We start from the raw sequence: 19705 nt of genomic DNA, 5'->3' as shown, positions 1-19705 counted from the left end.
GGACTGCATTGCCATCCATCCAGGACCTTTACAGCCAGCGCTGCAGGAGGAAGGCCAAGCGGATCATTTTTGACCCTAGTCATCCCTGCCACAGTCTTTTCTCCCTCCTGCCTTCTGGAAGGCGATACAAGAGTATAAGGTCCCGTACCAGCAGATACAGGGATAGTTTTTACCCACATGCCATCAGGATGCTGAACTGTCCTTGAAATATCGTTTTGCACTACAATTTGTTTCTATTTTTCCTACCCTTTTTCTCCATTCTCCAGTATTTAATTTATTTATTCTCTAAGTTGAACGGACACTGAGCACAAAGAATTTCATTACTGATAAATGCTGTTTATGAGTAAATGATAATAAACTTGAACTTGAACTTGAACTTGAAGTTCAAGTCTTTTATTGTCAGATGCACAGAACAACACAGAGTCAGACTGAGCACTGAAATTCTTATGACAAGACACCGCACAACAACCTATCATAACATAACATATAAATACTCTGAACATACTGTATATTAAACCTATAATAAACCTATACTAACATAGAAAACTATAAATATGCTAAATATACTAAATATACTTAATATACAATACAATAACTAAACATATAGTGCAAACAGTAGTTAAAAGTGTCAGTGTGTAAAGTGGCAAGTGAATAAACTGTCTTCATGTTCGAGACCGAATGCTCCAGTATCGCCTGCCAGATGGCAGCGAAGTAAAACGTCTGTATGATGGGTGGTAACAGTCTTTTAGAATCCTACAAGCTTTTCTGAGGCATCGTGTGTGGTAGGTGTCCTGCAGGGCTGAGAGCTATGGAAGAGCGGCGCAACGCAAAACTCAGACCGTAATAGTTTTCTTTCACAATGTTCTATCTCATTGCTTATCGACAGGGCCGGAGTGGGGCCACTTTTAAGCCCGGGAATTTCAGGCCCAAGACCGGCCCACTTTTTCCATGGTAGTGGAAATTGGATAAATGAAGCAACAGTTCAGCTCTTACTATCCTGTAGTTTTCTCTTTATTAATACCATGATTCAACAAACAATGTAAAGGTTAAATAATAATCCACTTAAGATGTGAAGTTAACAAAAAATATTCCACTATTCCACAAGGATAGGTTGATAAATTAACAAAAGCAGAAATAAATAAATAAAGCATTTGAAACGTATCCCACTCTTCAACAAAGAGGCATATTGAACTAATGTTTACAGTTCAACTCACAGTACAGTATACAGTTACATTGCGAATAGCACCAACAGCATCTACAGCATGGGTCGGCAACAGGCGGCCCTTCGGGCCAATTTCCGTCAGATTATTCCGATCGTAGCCGAGTTTTTTTTTTTTTATATATATATTTTTTTTCAGTCGACAGGCTCACGAATTAGGCAAGCTGATGCTAAGCAGAAGTGAGAGAGAACACCAGGGCACCATGATTTGCATTCTTAATTTCATCACTCGTCTTTAACTGAACTTCAGCTGGACAGAAGTGTTGCAAAAATATTATTAGCTTAGGTCTAATTAGGATTTCAATTTCAATGTTGAAAGAAGTCCATCATTGCTATTCTTCACAATAGGCAAGGCTATTTTGACAGAGGGTAGGGTGACCAGACGTCCCGGTTTGACCGGGACAGTCCCGATTCTGAGTTGCGTGCAAAAACCTGTCGGGACGCTAAAATGTCCCGGTTTACACCAACCACTATGAAATTGTCCCGGTTGTCAGCGATTACATAGCCGATGTGGTCTTATTATAGCCCGATCATTAACTAAACCTATGTAGAAAGACTAATAAAGCGTCCAGCGTATGATTTGAACAATGTGTGTGTGTGTGTCAGTCAATCGTAGCGATCTGTGTCTGCATAATCTGTGCAGCCAGCGTTACAATGTATATTTGTAAACATTGTTGCAAAAGCCTCTTCTTATCTGTCTCGTTTTACGGTCAGGCTATATCAACAGCTAGTCCAGGGCGATGATTATGCAGCGTTCTGCACACACTGCAAAACCTCATTTTCTGTAAGCCATGGTGGTAGCGCAGATGTTAAAGATCATATGAAAACAGCCAAACGTAATAGGTGGGTAGAGGCAGGGGCTAGCAGCGTAGCCACCTATTTTAACAATGTTGACGCTGGAAGTGGTGAGCTCAAGCGGGCTGCTGAGGAGGGGACGTTGGCCAATAAATGATACTTCTGCAAATTCACTCATGTAACAAATATACGGAATGAATGTTTCCAATAGGGTGTGCGTGTGTTGTTGGAATAACACTGGTAACACTTTACGCTAAAGGTACAGGATACAATAATCATGAATTCACGCATTAATTCATTGATGTATATGTATTATTATGCATTATGTCATTAATGATTTATGTATTACTGCATTCCTTAATATCCCATGAATCATCAGGAATTGACGCGTTCATATCAGTGGCGTAAGGTAGTAACGACGGGCCCAGGTGCAAGGTATTATGCCGGGCCCCCCTAGTGAACGCAAAAAAAAAAAAAAAAAAAAAAATCGTAGCGTTCCCTTCTTTCGCAACCGCGTCGAAAAAAACCGCTAATCAAAGGTGTTTGTTATCAATATGAATAGTGTTTAATTAATCAAACTTACACATATCAGAAGCGAAGGGTGTGTACACAATGAAGTAAGTCTTGTTTGACTCTCAGCAGGAACATTTCTTACCCTAAAAATTGTTAACTGTTGCATGGTTGCCGACACACAACTGAGGGCAGAAGCAGCGATACTGATCCCAGCTGAACTGCTGCACTGCTGACTCCGTGGGCTGGCGACTATAGTTGACGGGCTAGTTAAAAAGCCAAAATAATCTAATTTAGGCCACTTTGCCGCCTTCTCCTCCTGTTCTTTTTTCTCTTGCCCTTTTCTACTTCCACTCTTGTGCTTAAAAGGCATTGTTACGAGTAAAGTTGTGCTGTGCCTTCAGAACTAGGTTATCAGAGTTGGTTTAACTATAGCGTATTGTATTGTCACATGATCAAATAGAGACTTGACATTGGACAACAACATACATATTACCCAGCAATCATCATTGCTAATCACAAAAATACAAAAGAAAATAAGAACTTATTCATTTAATTGAATAGTATTTTTGATAGTTTCTATAGTGTATGTAGGATAAGCGTATGGTTTTGTTATAAATTCCTACTTTTCCCCAAAAAATATTAACAACCATGACTGAGATAAGTTTGCTTTTTCAAGTGTATAAATAACATTTGACACTACCTCCAATAAAAAAATAGCGCGTAATTGAACACAAACATATCCGACAAAATTAATCGCCATACTAAAACTGAGGGGGCCCCGTCGCGTTTATATCTTTGAGCCCGGCTATGGGCCCCGAAACCCCACGGGCCCAGGTGCAGCCGCACCTGCTGCACCCCCTATAGTTACGCCCCTGGTTCATATGTCTTTCGTGACCTCATAAATGAACAACACAACTGAAGCATTAGCTACGACACATCATTATGAATTGTGATTTAATAAGTATGATCATGATTATTTCTTTTTATGCAAAACAATGTGCAATGTGCACAATGTGCACTGCGCAAATTCTGATTTGAAGACAAATTGTGCCTAATAATGTACCCACCTAATGTTTTAGTTGATGTGTTGTTCATGCATGAGGTCATGAATGAGAGGCTATGAACTCATGTCAATTCCTGATGATTAATAAGATATAAAGGAATGAAGTAAAGCACAACAACCACCAATAATTCATGTACCCTTACTGTAGTCATCATAACTGACGCGCAAAGTGAACCGGTTTTAGGTCCGGGAAATCTGGTCACCCTAACAGAGGGGGCTAAGATAGAGTTCATTAAAATAATGAAATTATTCAAACAGACCACCAATGGGCTCATGCACATGGTTTATTATCATTAGTTATTTTAAGTAGACCTATCCATTCTCCATGTAGGCCTAGTTGTTGCGAGGTCATGTAAGGAGAACCTTTTGCAGCGTTTTTTCCCCCGGTCGACAGGCTCACAAATTAGGCAAGCTGATGCTAAGCAGAAATGAAAGAGAACACCAGGGCACCATGATTTGCATTCTTAATTTCATCACTCGTCTTAAACTGAATTTTAGCCCGACAGAAGTGTTGCAACAAGATTATTGCGTCAGAGCGAAATAAAAAAACATAGGTTTATGTTTTGCAAACCGCGACAACTTTGTTTGCATATGAGACACATGGGCTTCCCATTAGTGAAACCGGGTAAGATAAACGCAAAATTGTCTTTCCATTCCCCTTTATAGGCTCTGTTTTGGTTGTCAACTTTCCTCTTCAGACTCTTGACAAAGACATCGTTCCCAGCTAATTCTTTGGTAACTTCCCTGTGCACGCTATTTACCCAAAACAATAAACATTGTTGCATTGTAAGGAGGTGCGTCAACCAACTATTTAGAAATAAAAGAGCCTAAGATAGACTCCAATTAGTAGCCTAGGTCTAATTAGGAGGCTCAATGTTGAAAGAAGTCCATCATTGCTATTATTCACAATAGGCGAGACCATATTGTCAGAGGGGGCTAATAATTCAAATAATGAAATTATTCAAACAGACCACCAATGGGCATTCACATGATTTATTATCATTACTTGTTTTTAGTAGACCTATCCATTCCTAATGTAGGCCTAGTTGTTGCGAGGTCACGTAAGGGGCACCTATCGCAGCGTCTAAATAGGCAGCAACCCAGACTCTTGCCCGCCACCTAGTGGCGAGGAAAAATACTGGCCCGCGGCCCAAGTTACTTGCCGACCCCTGATCTACAGCATCAGTAACCGCCTAAGCAGTGCACTGGTTTCAGCCACTTTATCTATAACTGTGTCGTTGCTTATGGACATGAGGATTTTCTTCTCTGTGCACATTAACATGAAAGCCTCCAAGTTGTCCTGACTCAATAAGCTTCGTAGCCTATTCTTCACAAATTTTAAGGTTGAGAAGCTTCTCTCACATGCAACCTGTGTGATGGACTAAGTCAACAGAAACTTATATGCTAACCCAATGACATGATAAGCATCTGTGAGGAGGTTGTACTGTGAGAGTATTAAATGGACACAAATGGCACAGTTTTTGCAGGAGGAACAGGTCCTGCTTTCAAGCTCTATCTCTGGTAATATTTTGCTTGCGAATAGGTTGACAACGCTACAACGATATTAACCAACGCTACAACGTTAGCCTAATAGTTACATTGCTAATCATTAGGCCTATGTCTCTCTTTACCAGTTGCCACTTGTGTTTGTCCTCTTGAAAATAAATCGGTAAGCTTGGCACATTTGGCAGCATCCTCCTCCTCTTTTTTTCAACCTGGCTTTTTCAGCCCCTCTTCCTCCCATCCATCCTCTCTGACGCGTATCGTTGGGGAAGGGCCGGCCCAGCTATCGGTAGTCTGAGAAAACTTTTTGGAAAAGAAGGGCTATGGACCCAACCAACTCTATTTGGGAGGGGAGAACTCCCTCGCATGGTACAACCCATGCAGAGGCTGCAGTGTCAGAATGCGGAACGTGTATAGCCTACTTTAAAAGAAGATGGACTAACGTGACAAATGTCAAAAACTAAAATTCTCGACCGGCCCAGAAGTGAAGCGGCCCACCGGGAACTCTCCCGATTCTCCCGATTACCCACCCCGGGCCTGCTTATCGATGTGAAGCTCCAGCTCCGCACATTTGTGTACAACGGAAAGACACGCCCCGCCCCTATTAAGAACCTTACTGCTCCGATTGGTCAGACAAATGTTCCTTGGATACAGAGCATTGCTCAGAAAGTTGAACCAAGTGAAAGGCTCAAGGCTCTGCTCCCACGTCGCTATCAGGGTCAACCGTTCCGCTGCCGAACCATAGCAAATAATAGAAAACCTGCCCGTTTCTGCCGGTACTACCAGTGGTCCGTGTGATCCCCAGATCTCATTTTGACACTGAATTGTCATTAATTGTGTATGCCTTCTTCGGTGAAATGATCATGATCAAATTAAACTACCTAGTTATGTTACACAAATGATTGTCATACCAGATGTTCGAAACTATTTAGTCCTGGCCAGCGACACGTCTATAGTGGAATCCCCCAGTGGATAGTGGAGTCCCCATTGTCCCTGTCGGTAGGAAAACTGTATGATCAGGGAAAGTGTATTAAAACCGGATGTCGTCACTTTAAGCCGGTCTCTGGTTGGATAAAGCTTTTCAGCAGAAATGGACAAGGACCTTTGATTTATTCTGTAGGAACCATGCCGATGCCTGACTTTTAATATTGTGTGACGTTGTTGAAGTTCAAGTTCAACATTAATAGCGATTGAATTACCCTTGTGTCGTGTAATCGCTAGCGGTAAATAAACGTTAATAACTTGAATGACTGATTAAGGATATATGTTACACATCACAAACACATGTAATCGATGGGTTTTGGGGGAAATGAGGTAATTGGTTAGCTTAAATTGCAGTATCTTAGGCGAGCTAATTGACCTGGCTAGCTATAGCGGAATTAACAGTGCTTTGTGTTTGGTCATATAGCTTCGTAAAAGTTCGGTTAACAAGTCACTTGTGTGTTTAGTTGTATGACTTCGTAAAAGTTCGGTTAACAAGTCAATTGAGCATTAAGCCACCTGACTATAATGGGTCTATTCATATTAGCATGCTAACGTTACTTATTAGCAGCGAGGCTAGCTAGCTACTATGTGTTCCAATGGATTGTTGGTCTAAGCGTTAGCTTCAGTTAAGTCCTACAATAGGACAATACTCTGCAACATTCGTGTACCACATGGACAACTAACCGAGTCAATGTAGACCTAGGTTAACAAGTCACTTGTGTGTTTAGTTGTATGACTTCGTAAAAGTTCGGTTAACAAGTCAATTGAGCATTAAGCCACCTGACTATAATGGGTCTATTCATATCAGCATGCTAACGTTAGACTTATTAGCAGCGATGCTAGCTAGCTACTATGTGTTCCAATGGATTGTTGGTCTAAGCGTTAGCTTCAGTTAAGACCTACGTGTACCACATGAACAACTCAACGAGTGAATGTAGACATATACAAAGTTGTGTAGATAGCTTTATTCACATAAGCCGTATAACTTCACAAAAATAATAATAATTTAAAGAAAACCGATCGTTTGCATGCCAGGCGATCAACACAACTTCTCAACTAAAAAGTAAAGGTCCTTGTCCATTTCTGCTGAAAAGCTTTATCCAACCAGAGACCGGCTTAAAGTGACGACATCCGGTTTTAATACACTTTCCCTGATCATACAGTTTTCCTACCGACAGTCCCCTTACCTCAGATGACGCGAGTAGGTTACAGGAAATCACGAGGATTGTGTGCAATACTTTCGGCCATGTTTAGGGGTAATTCTTACACTAGTCAACACACTTAGCCAATGATCTCACACATGCACTCTCATAAAAGTTTTTATTTGGTATGGAGCACCCTTCCCACAAATCAAACAAGGCGGATTCAACGGAAAGTGGGCGAAGTCGTTGAGAAAGCCTTCCGGTTTCGATTCGATTGTTAATTCAGGCTCGGCAGATTTAGGGGAATCACACAATTATGCAACATACATAATAAACTGAATCAGCGACGATGGCGGATGAGCTTACGAAAAACAGCGACAAACTCTCTGTAGGTGAGTAGGCCTACACGTTTAAGAATATTAACAAAAAAACTAATGAAATTTGTTTGAAATAGGCTACATGCTTGCTATCGTGCCAGATAGCAAGCATGTATCGGTCCACCGATGGATTTTGATCGATTTCGACCGCTCTTGGACCACCATCATCTTTAGTGTAAGGGAGTGGATATAAATATAAATATTTCTTAGCAAATAAAACATATTCTTGGCAGATTCTATTAACATCAGCCATTAAACAGAAAAAAGTTCGTGGTAGAAGGCCCATGGTAACATCAACAATAATGTTAGGGGTTGATGAACTGTGGGACATTTGTCGGTCACCAGCCGATGAGCCCAATTAAGGCCAGTGGACTACCAGCTCTGCCCCCAGCGGGCCGACAGTGGTCCACTTGCCTTTTGCTGTCAGGGGTGTCCTCCGTCAGATCATTGATTCTCCTGAGCAGATGGATATGATACCTAGACATAAAGACCGTTGCAATAAAAATGTCTACGTTATCCTTCATTTAGTCGCGCACAGTCGCAAAGCGCATATCTTATAGTAGCGTAGTTGTTCGTGCTGAGTTCTTAAACATAGTATGTATGTTGTTTTTAGTCCTTTGCTCTTCCATTGAATGGCATCAAGCTAAAGGTCTCTTTTCCTTTGGTTCCCGCTATCGTTAGTTTTACAGTGTCCATTGACTTCAATTCACCCTATTTGCAGTTATTAGCAAAAATATCCTTATTCGCGTTGTCGGCATATTGCCTACACCACTTTTATAATAGACCATACACAGCGGAAATATGTAGCCTACACAAAAGTTAACAATATCAACTGATGCAATTTGCAGAAGTAACCGTTTAGCGCACTCTCTTCCGATAAAAAAGTAGCGGAAGTTATGAAAGGCGATCCTGCCCATGGTGGCATGCAAGTACGTTTTTCATAATTTAAAGTGACTGAAGGACCGTTCAGAAATTCTGTCGAAATTATAATACAATATATTCCTCTGAATGTTATGACACGGTGCCTCACTATAGGCGTAATTGTAGGCTACGCACAGTGTGTGAAAATTAGTTTTTATTGGAATAACATAATGTACATTAATTAATGATCAACACATTAGATGCATTGGGAAGAATAATCATGAATTGTTAACCTCAAGCTGTTTTGCGTTGCGTTTTCATTCATCTTCAATGTGAAAGGTAGACAGTTGGTAGCCTACTCTTTTTCCCTTTTGCATCAAGGGGAAGGGTATTCAGCTGGTTGCAATTCAGCAACCTCACCACTAGATGCCACTAAAAACTACACACTGTACCTTAAAATTGTTCCAACTGTCCCTCTGTTTTGACTTTAGTCGCCCTACTTGTATGTTCATCATTTAGGGCCACAGTAGCATGAAAATCACCTTTTAGGGTACCTGACAAGGGTGCCAACCAAAGGAAAATTCAAAATATGTGAACTTTTGTCTATGGTTTACAGAGGACGGCTGGGCGGCTAGCGCTTGTTAGTGTGGGTATCATATATCACACACTAACTTGGTAGCTGTTTATCCTTTAGCTTGCTAGCTGTTTCTGATTTTATGCTTGCCAGTTCTCCAGATAACATGTTATTCAACAGTAGTCATCGGGTTTACACCACTTGGCAAAATAAACAGTAAATAAACTGTTCTAAATATTCCCGTCTATTCAATGTTTAATGGTGCTTTTAAAGGCGAAAAATATTTTTGCTCGTTGAAAGGGCTGTTATAGATCAAATCCAGGTGAGTTTGTTCCATAGTTCTATAGTCCATAGTATATTTAACATGATATTAATATTTTATTATTGTGTTAACATGATAATAATGGCCCAAAACCATTTAAGCCTTTACAGTATTGTGATGGGACATAGTGATGCCCAAAGACTAGTAAATATTTTTAGTAAGTTAAGTCAATATTTTATATATATATTCCTATGTTTCTCAGGGATGACACAAAAGCTAATAACATAAAGAAAGTTCAAAATTAAAATGGGCTTTGAAGTGGCCAGTTCAGTTGCTCTTTACTTTACTTTAGATAGCCCATATCACTGACTTAGCCCTATAGTTATTTTCATAATGCATAACAAATTGGGATGTATATATATATATATATATATATATATATATATATACAGTATATATGTATATATGTATGTATGTATGTATGTATGTATTATAACATGCTGTTATAATACAGTTGGAACGTGTTCTCTGTGACCTACACATGCTGCCAAATGGCCAGTAGTAGGCTACATCATTTAGGGAGTGGATGTGATTTACCCTGGTCATGCTTTCTTACGATTTCTTAAGGTTTTCAAAAGAGCAATAGAAAAGCAACACATGTAACACTCCACTGGCATTACCATAGCAACCAGGAAGAATAATCTGAGTCATGGTTAAGTGATGTGGAAAATCACTGGCATTACCATAGCAAACAGGAAGAATAACCTGAGTCATGGTTAAGGGATGTGGACAATCTGGACAGCTGTTCTCTTAGAAGGAGCAATCATTGCACCAGGTTAAAGTTATATCAGTGTCAGTCCTCAGGATGATACTGTAATGCGGCACATCGGTGTGAACTGTGAAATCTCCATGTGCCTCAACTATAAGATTGCTATTGCCTTGAGAGAACAACTTTCACGATAGTCAGTGGTGAATGATTTGATGACCAGCGCTTAAAGGTCAACCTTTTCTATCCAAATTAGCTAAATTGCTGTCTGAAAAGGATCAGATGTATTCTAAGGTAGATACATTATAGAGGATCAGATGTATTCTAAGATAGATACATTATAGAGGTTTTTTCCTCATTTCTGTCTCCCAGGGGAGCTCTACGTGTCTGCTAAGCAGGGTAGTGATGAGGCCGGGGATGGAACAGAGCAGAAGCCATTCAAAACACCACTGAGGGTAAGTTCAGAACCTACAGTTTTGCCTTGTTTGGTGTTTGTGAAACAGTATGTTGGCCATGCCTGCGTAACATCGAAGTATTTTTTAATTGGATTGGTTTTCAGTTTGAATCTGAATGACTACTTTAGCTCTTATTAGCCCCTTTTGCTGAGCATCAGTACTGACAGGTTTGGTCTTCCAAGTGGTCCCTGACCTCTGACCTCTTGACTGCTCTGCTGTTTACATCCTGTCAGCCATATTTAACGTCTGTTCCAGGCTTTATTATTTGCTGGGAAGGAGCCATTCCCATCCATCTATGTGGATTCACAAAAGGAGGGAGAGGTCAGTAGAATGTTCCAGCTGCCAGTGGTGGTTGGATCCAGTGATGATGATGTCACAGGGTTTTCACTTCCTGTTTGACATCTATGAGTTTGAGTAATACATAGATTTGATTGAGCTTGGGGTCAGGCTGCGTATATGAAGTGTGATTGGTCTGTTTGTGCTCTACCAGAGATGGGAAGAGATTTCCAAATCCCAAATGAAGACCTTGAAAAAGCTGTGGCAGAAGGAGCAGATGAAGAGGGACACCAAAGATAAGAAAGAGGTAGGATCCAGCTGTGCTGTGATCTTGGGTGACATTTTCCACTGAACACAAGGAAGTAGGAAAATAACAAGAGATTTTTACAGTTTTCTGGTATCACTAGAACCAAGACATTTAGACACAAAAACCAGTCAATCCAGTCATGCCTGACCACCACCCGCATTACCACACGGCACTGACTTATCTGCTGCCAATGGCCTGCTGCTATCTTACTATCAGAGGACATAAAGATGTCTATTGTTGTCTATGTTTATTAAATGGTTATAGATCATTAGAAACCAGGCATCATTCACCAACCATAAATCAGTGTCCTGGTTTTGCCATGTCCTAGTTTCAGGTGAAGGGCCCTTGCCATCAACAGTCATATCACAGTCAAATCAGTTTGTCACACTGTGAAGAGAGGGAGCCTGTTATTGTTATTAGATAAGTTATGTAAGATGAGTTTGGAGGGTGCTGTATCGGGGTGTAATTAAGTGGAAACAGATAGCACAAGTCCAGTTGCAAAAAAGCGTAAACATTTCAGCTCTATTCTGGAGAATCAGATTTCCTCTGTTCTAGTACTTTGTTCCCCTTTGTGTCAACACACCTAAGAAATGTTCAGTGATTATAATGGCTATTCATGTTTTGATAGTGTTGTTGCTAAAGAGTTCTGTGAAAAAAGGGAAATATTGAATTTCCCAGAAAAGGGTCTTTTAGAGGGAGACGGTTAATCTTTCTTGTTAGAGAAATTGAGTTCAACCTGAAAGCTCTCAGAATATGTTTATAATCCTTATGATAAACCCCTTTAAAAAAAGCAATGATTTATCTCATTTAGGTTGTAAGGTTTAAAAGAGGATTCAAGCCAAATGTGTTATCACTGCTCACTACCTGACTGAGGGTGTGGTCATGTGATCCAGTATCTGCAGAGCTGATTGGCTGAATAAACCAAATCATTTTTTATCATTGGCTGAGGTGTGATTCAACTTGAAATCTTGAGAGAAATGAATCTTCCATATCACTCTTACAGTATAGTTGAGTTCCTCTCCTCTCCTCTCCTCCTCTCCTCCTCTCCTCTCCTTCAGTGGTTTGTTGCACTATGTCTTAAGTTTTCTCTGTCGTTGCCAGGCAGAAGATGCCGAGAGACGAGAGAAGAATCTTGAAGAAGCAAAGAAGGTGATCATTGAGAATGACCCAAGTTTGCCGGAGCCTAAAACGGTAAGTCAAAGAACTCTCGGGCCCCCACAAGCCCTGTTAGTTTCCGCTGGTTCCGTTGGTTGCCCCTGGTGATGGTACAGCAAATGTGTTTTTCAGCTTTTCCTGTTCACAAAGGACATCAGTGAACCCCTCAAGGTAAAACAGCTGTGACTGACATAATTCACTGACTACAGGTCTTCATTTTTATTGTGCCCATAGGCTAAAATCCGCCTTCTGACACCTCTCAGAGGGCAGCGGGTGAAGGTGTTTGGCTGGGTGCACCGACTGCGTAGGCAAGGTAAGCACCGGACACTGCAGCATCTTTTGTCTCAGATGATTTCTCTTTCTATTACATTTACATTAAACTATATCAGTGATGATAAACAGTGTTACTGTTTCCAATGTATGTATTGCAATAATAGTGATTTAACTTATGTGCATTTATGTATGTATGTGCTTTTAATGACAATGTTCATAGCACAGTTCTTTAATTATTACTTTAGGAAATAATTTGCTGTTCATTGTTGTAAGAGATGGAACAGGCTTCCTGCAGTGTGTGCTCACAGACCAACTGGTACAAATACAAATACAACTCTAAACTAAACAATCATCATGAAGTAAAAGTATTCCTGTCATTAACTGCATGCAAAACCAAGCTATTGCTTTTGTGTTTGCTGATCAGCCAATATGTACCAATAACTCGTCTTCCTGCAGTGTCAATGTTACAACGGCCTGGTCTTAGCCACCGAGAGCTCGGTTGCCCTGTATGGTACTCTGCAGTGTGTTCCTGAGGGGAAGCAGGTGAGTTGTTTCTCTTTAATGTGGACTTGCTTGTGATGATCTCACAAAACCATAGATTGAGAATATATAGTGGCGCATCTGTATTTACACCGTTTGTATTTAAACTGTGCCATGACTTGATGCCAGACAGTGAATTAAGTCATTTGTTTTTCTTATTGTCCATTTTAATGTGAACGAAAAAAGGCTTTGGTGTTGTTACCTACTCAAAATATTCATCATTTCTCACACATCATTCTCTGGACACTGAAACAATCATAGGCTCCTGGAGGCCATGAGCTCCACTGTGACTTCTGGGAGCTGGTAGGTCTAGCCCCAGCAGGGGGCGCTGATAACCTGCTGAACGAGGAGTCTGACGTGGACGTGCAGCTCAACAACCGGCACATGATGATCCGTGGTGAGAGCGTGTCCAAGATCCTGCGGGTTCGCTCCACTGTCACACAGTGCTTCCGGGACCACTTCTTCAACCGTGGATACTGTGAGGCAAGTCCATCTCTTATTCCTGATTTCAGTCTAAATCCCTACCTGGAAAACCAGTACAATTGCTCAACATGACTCAACCGAAGCCAAGCTCTTCTAGCTTTGAGATCAGGGTTGAACCCACTGTCAACCAAGGTTGTGTGCAATGAAAGAATAGGTTGAGCTATTAACTGGCTGATGGCTGCATGCACACTTTCTGTTTGAAGATGTTTTTCTCTACCAGTAGTGTTTCAGAAAAAAACACTCTTAAGTTATCAATGGGGCTTTTGAGCAGTAAGTATATGACCTGCTGCTTCTCTCCTCCAGATCACTCCCCCTACTCTGGTGCAGACCCAAGTAGAGGGCGGCTCCACACTCTTCAGCCTGAACTACTTTGGGGAGGAAGCGTTCCTGACCCAGACCTCTCAGCTCTATCTGGAGACCTGCATCCCTGCCCTAGGGGACACCTTCTGTATTTCCCAGTCCTACCGCGCCGAGCAGTCACGCACACGCCGACACCTGGCTGAGTGAGTGAGAACTCCCTCTCTCATGTCCCTCTTTGAACTTCTCAGAGAGAACCTGAGCTGAGGAAATTGTGTCATTGTGATCACAAAGACTGCTGTTAACTTTTAATGTGCTTCAGAGGTTGTAGCATTCTTTTGTTGTGGTCATTTCTCAGGTATACCCACGTTGAGGCCGAGTGTCCCTTCATAACCTTTGAAGACCGGCTGAACAGCCTGGAGGACCTAGTGTGTGATGTGGTGGACCGTGTGCTCAAGTCTGAAGCTGCTCCGCTGCTCTACGAGATCAACCCAGTATGTGTTCAACCTAGTGTGGCAGCCTGGATCAGCACTAGCTCAGAGTGGTGGCCTAGTTACATAAGCAGTCCTGTGTTTCAGGCAGGGTGTCTGCTAGGATTTTTTCTTGCTGGTCTGGTGTCCAGAAAGAATTTGTTTAACTGGACAAATCTCAAACCCACCGGTCATGTCGCAAAACCAGTCTATGTTCCAGACACAAATGTAATGACCACAAAAGACGACCTTAAATCAGTTTGACTGACGATGACCTCAAAACAGTTTGACTATTCAATGAATAGCCAAACAATGATTAAGCAAATTGTTCAGTAACAATTGAGCAAAACCTCATTTTTAACCGCTAAAATGTAGGCCATTACAAAATATCTGTAACCTGTAACATCTACAACCTATTCAAAATCCAATGTATCCTACAGGCTAGCAGGTAACATTTTATTTTCTCCTTTTTATTTGCGGCAAAGTCCTTGGCTGCCCATTTGAAATCAAACGTTTCCAATGTGTCTTTGCAACTTGCAGATAAGCCACCTTCAGACAACTTCATAGGACCTTCTTGATTTGATTCTGCAGAGAGAAGCCCTTCTCTGTTGGCACGCTTAAGCAAGCAGAACACAGACAATTTTTACCAGTGTGGCCCAGTTAGGGTACAGCTTGCTGAACTTACAACCAAGCACTTTGAAAGCTGTTGCAAAAGTTAACCCCCCGTAGCTAACCATTGGAGCGCTGTCACAGTGTTAATTTCGTTGACGAAAACTATGACGAAAAATATTCGTTAGCGACCTTTTTTCCGTGACTAAGACGAGACTAAGAAGTGACGAAAACGGATCTTTATAAATAAAAACTATGACTAAATCTATTTTAACTTTCGTTGACGAGACGAGACGAGACGAAAATGTTGGTGGTTGACTAAGTCACAATTGTTTATTTTTTCTAAACTTGTATGCACATCATTGGTTGAATGTTGCCCGGTCCTGTATCTATCCCTCCTCCACTCCCTGAGATGGCCAGACATGCAAGTGACGCCCTATGGCTGAACGTTATGATGGCTGAAGTTCAAGCACTCGGTACTGGAAGACAAATAAGAATAGATATCTGGACAGTCTTTAATTATAACTTGACAGAAAATAAAACACAATGCACCGCAATAACCGGAGAGAAACCGTGTGGCTTCAAAATAGGTGGGAAGAACACAACAAGAGGCACCTGAAAGCGCACAAGACAACCCTGCCATTTATGCCAAGGTAAATTAGCTAGAAACTGTCAATGATAATTAGCTAATGTTAACTAGTTATTCGAATATATTAGCCAACGTTAAGTTAACTTCAAAGGGGCAGTCGAGTGTATAGGTTGTGTCAGCTTAGATAACTAGCTAGTCATTTTCGATTGAAACCTCCCGTTTGGCTTGGCAAATGAGTTCCAAAACGTTTAGCTAGCTAACGTTAGCTAACTATGAGGTAGCATAGCTAAGTTATACTAGCTATCGATTGCTAGCTAAATTATACTAGCTATCGATAACTAGCTAGTAAACGCATTGCAGAATGGACTATAGGACAGGCCATGCATGACATTAATCAAGAAAAAATAAATTAATATGTGATTGGTTTACATATCCTTGTCTATTTATGCAATTGTTATTATCATTGGCACTTCTTTCAACTCTCAAACTATCCGTCTAGCTAAATATGTTGGTTATCAGATTGCACAGCAATTCATATGGAGGATATGTGGTTGATTTAACTAAGGCCAGGTAGGCATAATAGTTGTATTGTGTTATCACATCATTTGAATCTTCAAAATCTAGACTTGATATTCTCTTATATTTTAATGATAATACTGTTAATTAAGTATTGCCTTAAAATTATTATTTACGTTGAATTCATTGGAATTCAGCTGTAGGCATATACTAGGAGATCTGTTTTTTAGAGACTAATTGCATCCACAGTTTAAGTACTGCAAGCTTGACTATTATGCAGTTGTAGACACAACACAAGGGGTCCCCGGGCCTGAGAAGGGAAGTAAAGGAGTTTAATGTGGCTATAAGATGGACTTTTAAATGTGACTAAAACTAGACTAAAATGTAATGAGACTTCGTCGACTAAAACTAGACTAAAATGTTCACAACTAAAAGTGACTAAAACTAATATGCATTTTCGTCTAAAGACTAAGACTAAATCTAAAATAGCTGCCAAAATTAACACTGCGCTGTCATCAGTGTCACTACATCTCGTCATGTGCGTTTGGCATCAATGAGAGGAGCAGCTCTTGATTCAGTCGTCACTTCAGGCCAAGCCACACCCTCCTGGGGGAAAATAGTTCTCTAAGCTGTTAAAACACAAATGTCTTGTTAGGGATAACCTACGTTATAGCTACATTTTGTATGAGAATTATTAGCAGACATTTGACCGGAAAGTTTTAAATGTATAAGTTGTTGAATAAATTCTACCAGGAAAAATAGGTAAATACCAGAAACCCTGGTTTGAGGGTCTCAAAATGAACAGATCAATAAGCTTGTCTACTTTTAAAAGTGAAAAGCAGTTCAAATCAACAAGATTAAGTATAAACATTTGATGAGAGGTCTAACCCAAGACTGTTAACACTTAAAGGCAGTCTACTATAACATATAGTCACTGTGAGGTTTCAGCTCTGTGGTGTAGTTTTCAATGTACATAATGATATCATGTCATACTTTATCTAAAATCACATCAGCAGGCAGATTTACCAGGCCATGATGGCATAATAGTGAGCTATAACTTCTATCTGAAAACGTTTTCAACAGGATTTCAAGCCACCCAAGCGGCCCTTCAAGAGGATGAACTATGTAGAAGCCATACAGTGGCTGAAAGCGCATGATATCAAGAAAGATGATGGAACCTACTATGAATTTGGAGAGGTACAAATGTCACTGTGGTTTAATACCCTGTCTATTGTACTAGTGGAAAGCACACTGAAATGCCTGTGAATAAGGTTTTATTCAGATAATTCAGGTCCAAAACAGTAAAAATGTGATTTGGAAACAGCATTGTAAAATTGTCCACCTGATACTATTAATAGATGTGGACATTGTATCAGCATGTGTTCCATGAACATCTCTGTGTTAGCAGTGATTTGCATTACCAGCTAATCAATGAATCTCTTTTGTACCCGGTCATAGGACATCCCTGAAGCTCCAGAGAGGCTGATGACTGACACCATCAACGAGACTATTCTGCTGTGCCGCTTTCCTGCAGAGATCAAGTCTTTCTACATGCAGCGATGCCCAGAGGACCGCCGCCTCACTGAGTCGGTCAGTCCACAGGACTTAATTAGCGCAGTCACTTCAATTACCTCAGGTCCAGATGAGGGCTCACTGAGTCGGTCAGTCCACAGGACTTAATTAGCGCAGTCACTTCAATTACCTCAGGTCCAGATAAGGGCACTTTCAAATATTTTCAGAGGCATTAAGTAAGTAAGTAAATAAGACTTTATTTATATAGCACATTTCGTACAAGAGTTGCAGTTCAAAGTGCTTGACATAAAATCAATAAAAACAAGCAGCAAGAGCAATGCATGGAGTAAAATAATGAGAGAGTTTTACACTCTATATCAATGTCACTTGTTGCCTGATATAAACTTGCTGTTTTTGTACATTAAATTATGGTCCATATACTTGAAGTAATTATGTTTCTGACACACTCTGATCTGGCAGCACTTTTAGGTTCCAGTCTTTGGGTGACTCACACTGGGGTTCACTGCAACAAAGTTCCCTCATTGTTCATGCTTTGACATTATACAGGCATACTGTATTTCCTTCATCTCCCTGAAAGAGTATTGAGGACCTAGTTAATCAATAGAAGCATCTGTTATCATTTGTGCCAGCTTAATTCTGTGGAAAATGGGTTTTGAAAGACTGAGTAATGGTTGAAGAGGCTGTGGTTGTATGCTTTGCAGGTTGATGTTCTGATGCCTAATGTTGGGGAGATTGTTGGAGGGTCGATGCGTATCTGGGACACTGAGGAGCTGCTTGAAGGCTACAAGAGAGAGGGCATGGACCCCACTCCCTAATACTGGTACACTGATCAGGTACGGCTTGTGAAGGGCCCCGTAGCCTGTTCTTTGCTGCGTTTGGCTTGGCTATATCTCATGTTCTTAATTACTGTGCTTTGGTATGACATATAGTCTGTTATCCCTCAGGGAAGAATCAGTCATCCTGGTAGATTTTCCACAGGACAGTTTGGTGAGGTCTGAGGAGTGGATTAGTTGCATACAAAAAGTGCTTGTTATTATTATTATTATCATTATTATTATTATTGTTGCACAATATTCTGAAACAACAAGTTTGTACCTGATGAGTTTGGGTTTTTTAGAACAGATGGGCTCCCCATCAAGTTTCAAAAACAATATAAAACTAAACATTCACGCCCAAGTGGTGATTTTATTTCATATGTAGGCTTGTTATATTGTAGACTCGACTTCTGTGTTGTTTGTTTAATCTATTTAGCTCGTTAACGGAAATTATATTACCATGCATGATTTTTTTTCATGTTAACTTGAGCGGCTGTTGGCAACAATTGGCACAACCCATTGCCATAGCCAAATACTGTAACTTCCAGAAACGGTAAACCCTGCCGTGCCGAATGTCTTCTAACCAGATATATAGGCCTGATGATGACATCCAACTCCCCTTGTATACCAGTGTCTGTCTGTGGTTGTAATTAATGCATGGTGGTTCAGGAGGATAACTGATATCTCCAGTAGTAATGACGTCTCTGAAATATTTTGTTTTTCAGAGGAAATTTGGAACATGCCCTCATGGTGGGTATGGTTTGGGCCTGGATAGTTTCCTGACCTGGCTTCTGAATCGCTACCACATTCGGGACGTCTGTCTATACCCCCGCTTCATACAGAGATGTGGGCCTTGAGAAGCATCAACAGACACCTCTAAATACGTCTGGGAAGCGCGCCATAAATGCCACCTCAAAAAACTATCATCTCTGCTGCATTCCAATGTTCTTACCTGATGAATACTAACATGTCATGTCATGATGTTTCTACACGCTCACAAAATAAACATGGACATTCACATGCAGTTGTCTGTATAATAAAGGCATTTGCCTCATTATTAGTTAAATGACAATTAAGGGGTTATTTGTTATACATGTTATTTGTTATATATTATCAAGGTTATTTGTAATACGCTTCCAATTTGACTTTGTGAAAAGTCAGATTAATTACACATATGCCCACAAAACTTTATAGTACCATATAGTAGTTAAAGTTATGAAGTTGAAGTGTAAGGTTTAAAGTAAGGTAAAAAATAGTTCCAAACTCACTTACAAAACATTAAAAACATAAAATATGAACAACCATGAGAAATTAATCATTATGCATAA

At 40.5% G+C, this 19705-nt stretch overlaps 1 protein-coding gene across 2 annotated transcripts; it reads left to right on the top strand.

The window, feature by feature from the left end:
- The first annotated feature begins 7270 nt into the window (after window positions 1-7270).
- On the top strand, window positions 7271-19397 carry LOC105905856 (asparagine--tRNA ligase, cytoplasmic-like). 2 transcript variants are annotated; one of them, XM_042710822.1, is made up of 15 exons: window positions 7271-7611; window positions 10432-10514; window positions 10770-10835; window positions 11005-11097; window positions 12199-12288; window positions 12487-12565; window positions 12771-12841; window positions 12982-13068; window positions 13327-13548; window positions 13852-14051; window positions 14204-14339; window positions 17113-17226; window positions 17488-17619; window positions 18264-18395; window positions 19103-19397. In XM_042710822.1, exons 1-14 carry the CDS (start codon window positions 7569-7571, stop codon window positions 18375-18377), a joined length of 1530 nt encoding a protein of 509 aa, XP_042566756.1. In that variant the 5' UTR covers window positions 7271-7568; the 3' UTR covers window positions 18378-18395; window positions 19103-19397. The 2 variants fall into 2 exon arrangements, with proteins under 2 accessions (XP_042566756.1, XP_031413721.1); XM_031557861.1 differs by lacking the exon at window positions 17113-17226.
- The last annotated feature ends 308 nt before the right edge of the window (window positions 19398-19705 follow it).

This window comes from Clupea harengus, chromosome 20 (assembly GCF_900700415.2).
Source record: "Clupea harengus chromosome 20, Ch_v2.0.2, whole genome shotgun sequence".
In the NCBI taxonomy this organism is placed as follows: Eukaryota; Metazoa; Chordata; class Actinopteri; order Clupeiformes; family Clupeidae; genus Clupea; species Clupea harengus.
Note: the sequence above shows the minus strand (reverse complement) of the source record. Positions and strands in the feature narration are given on the sequence as shown.

Coding starts and splice junctions, on each gene's coding strand:
- LOC105905856 (XM_042710822.1), top strand. CDS start 7,569: ATGGCGGATGAGCTTACGAAAAACAGCGACAAACTCTCTGTAG. Junction 11,098..12,198: donor ACACCAAAGATAAGAAAGAG/GTAGGATCCAGC, acceptor TGTCGTTGCCAG/GCAGAAGATGCCGAGAGACG. Junction 13,069..13,326: donor GTGTTCCTGAGGGGAAGCAG/GTGAGTTGTTTC, acceptor AAACAATCATAG/GCTCCTGGAGGCCATGAGCT.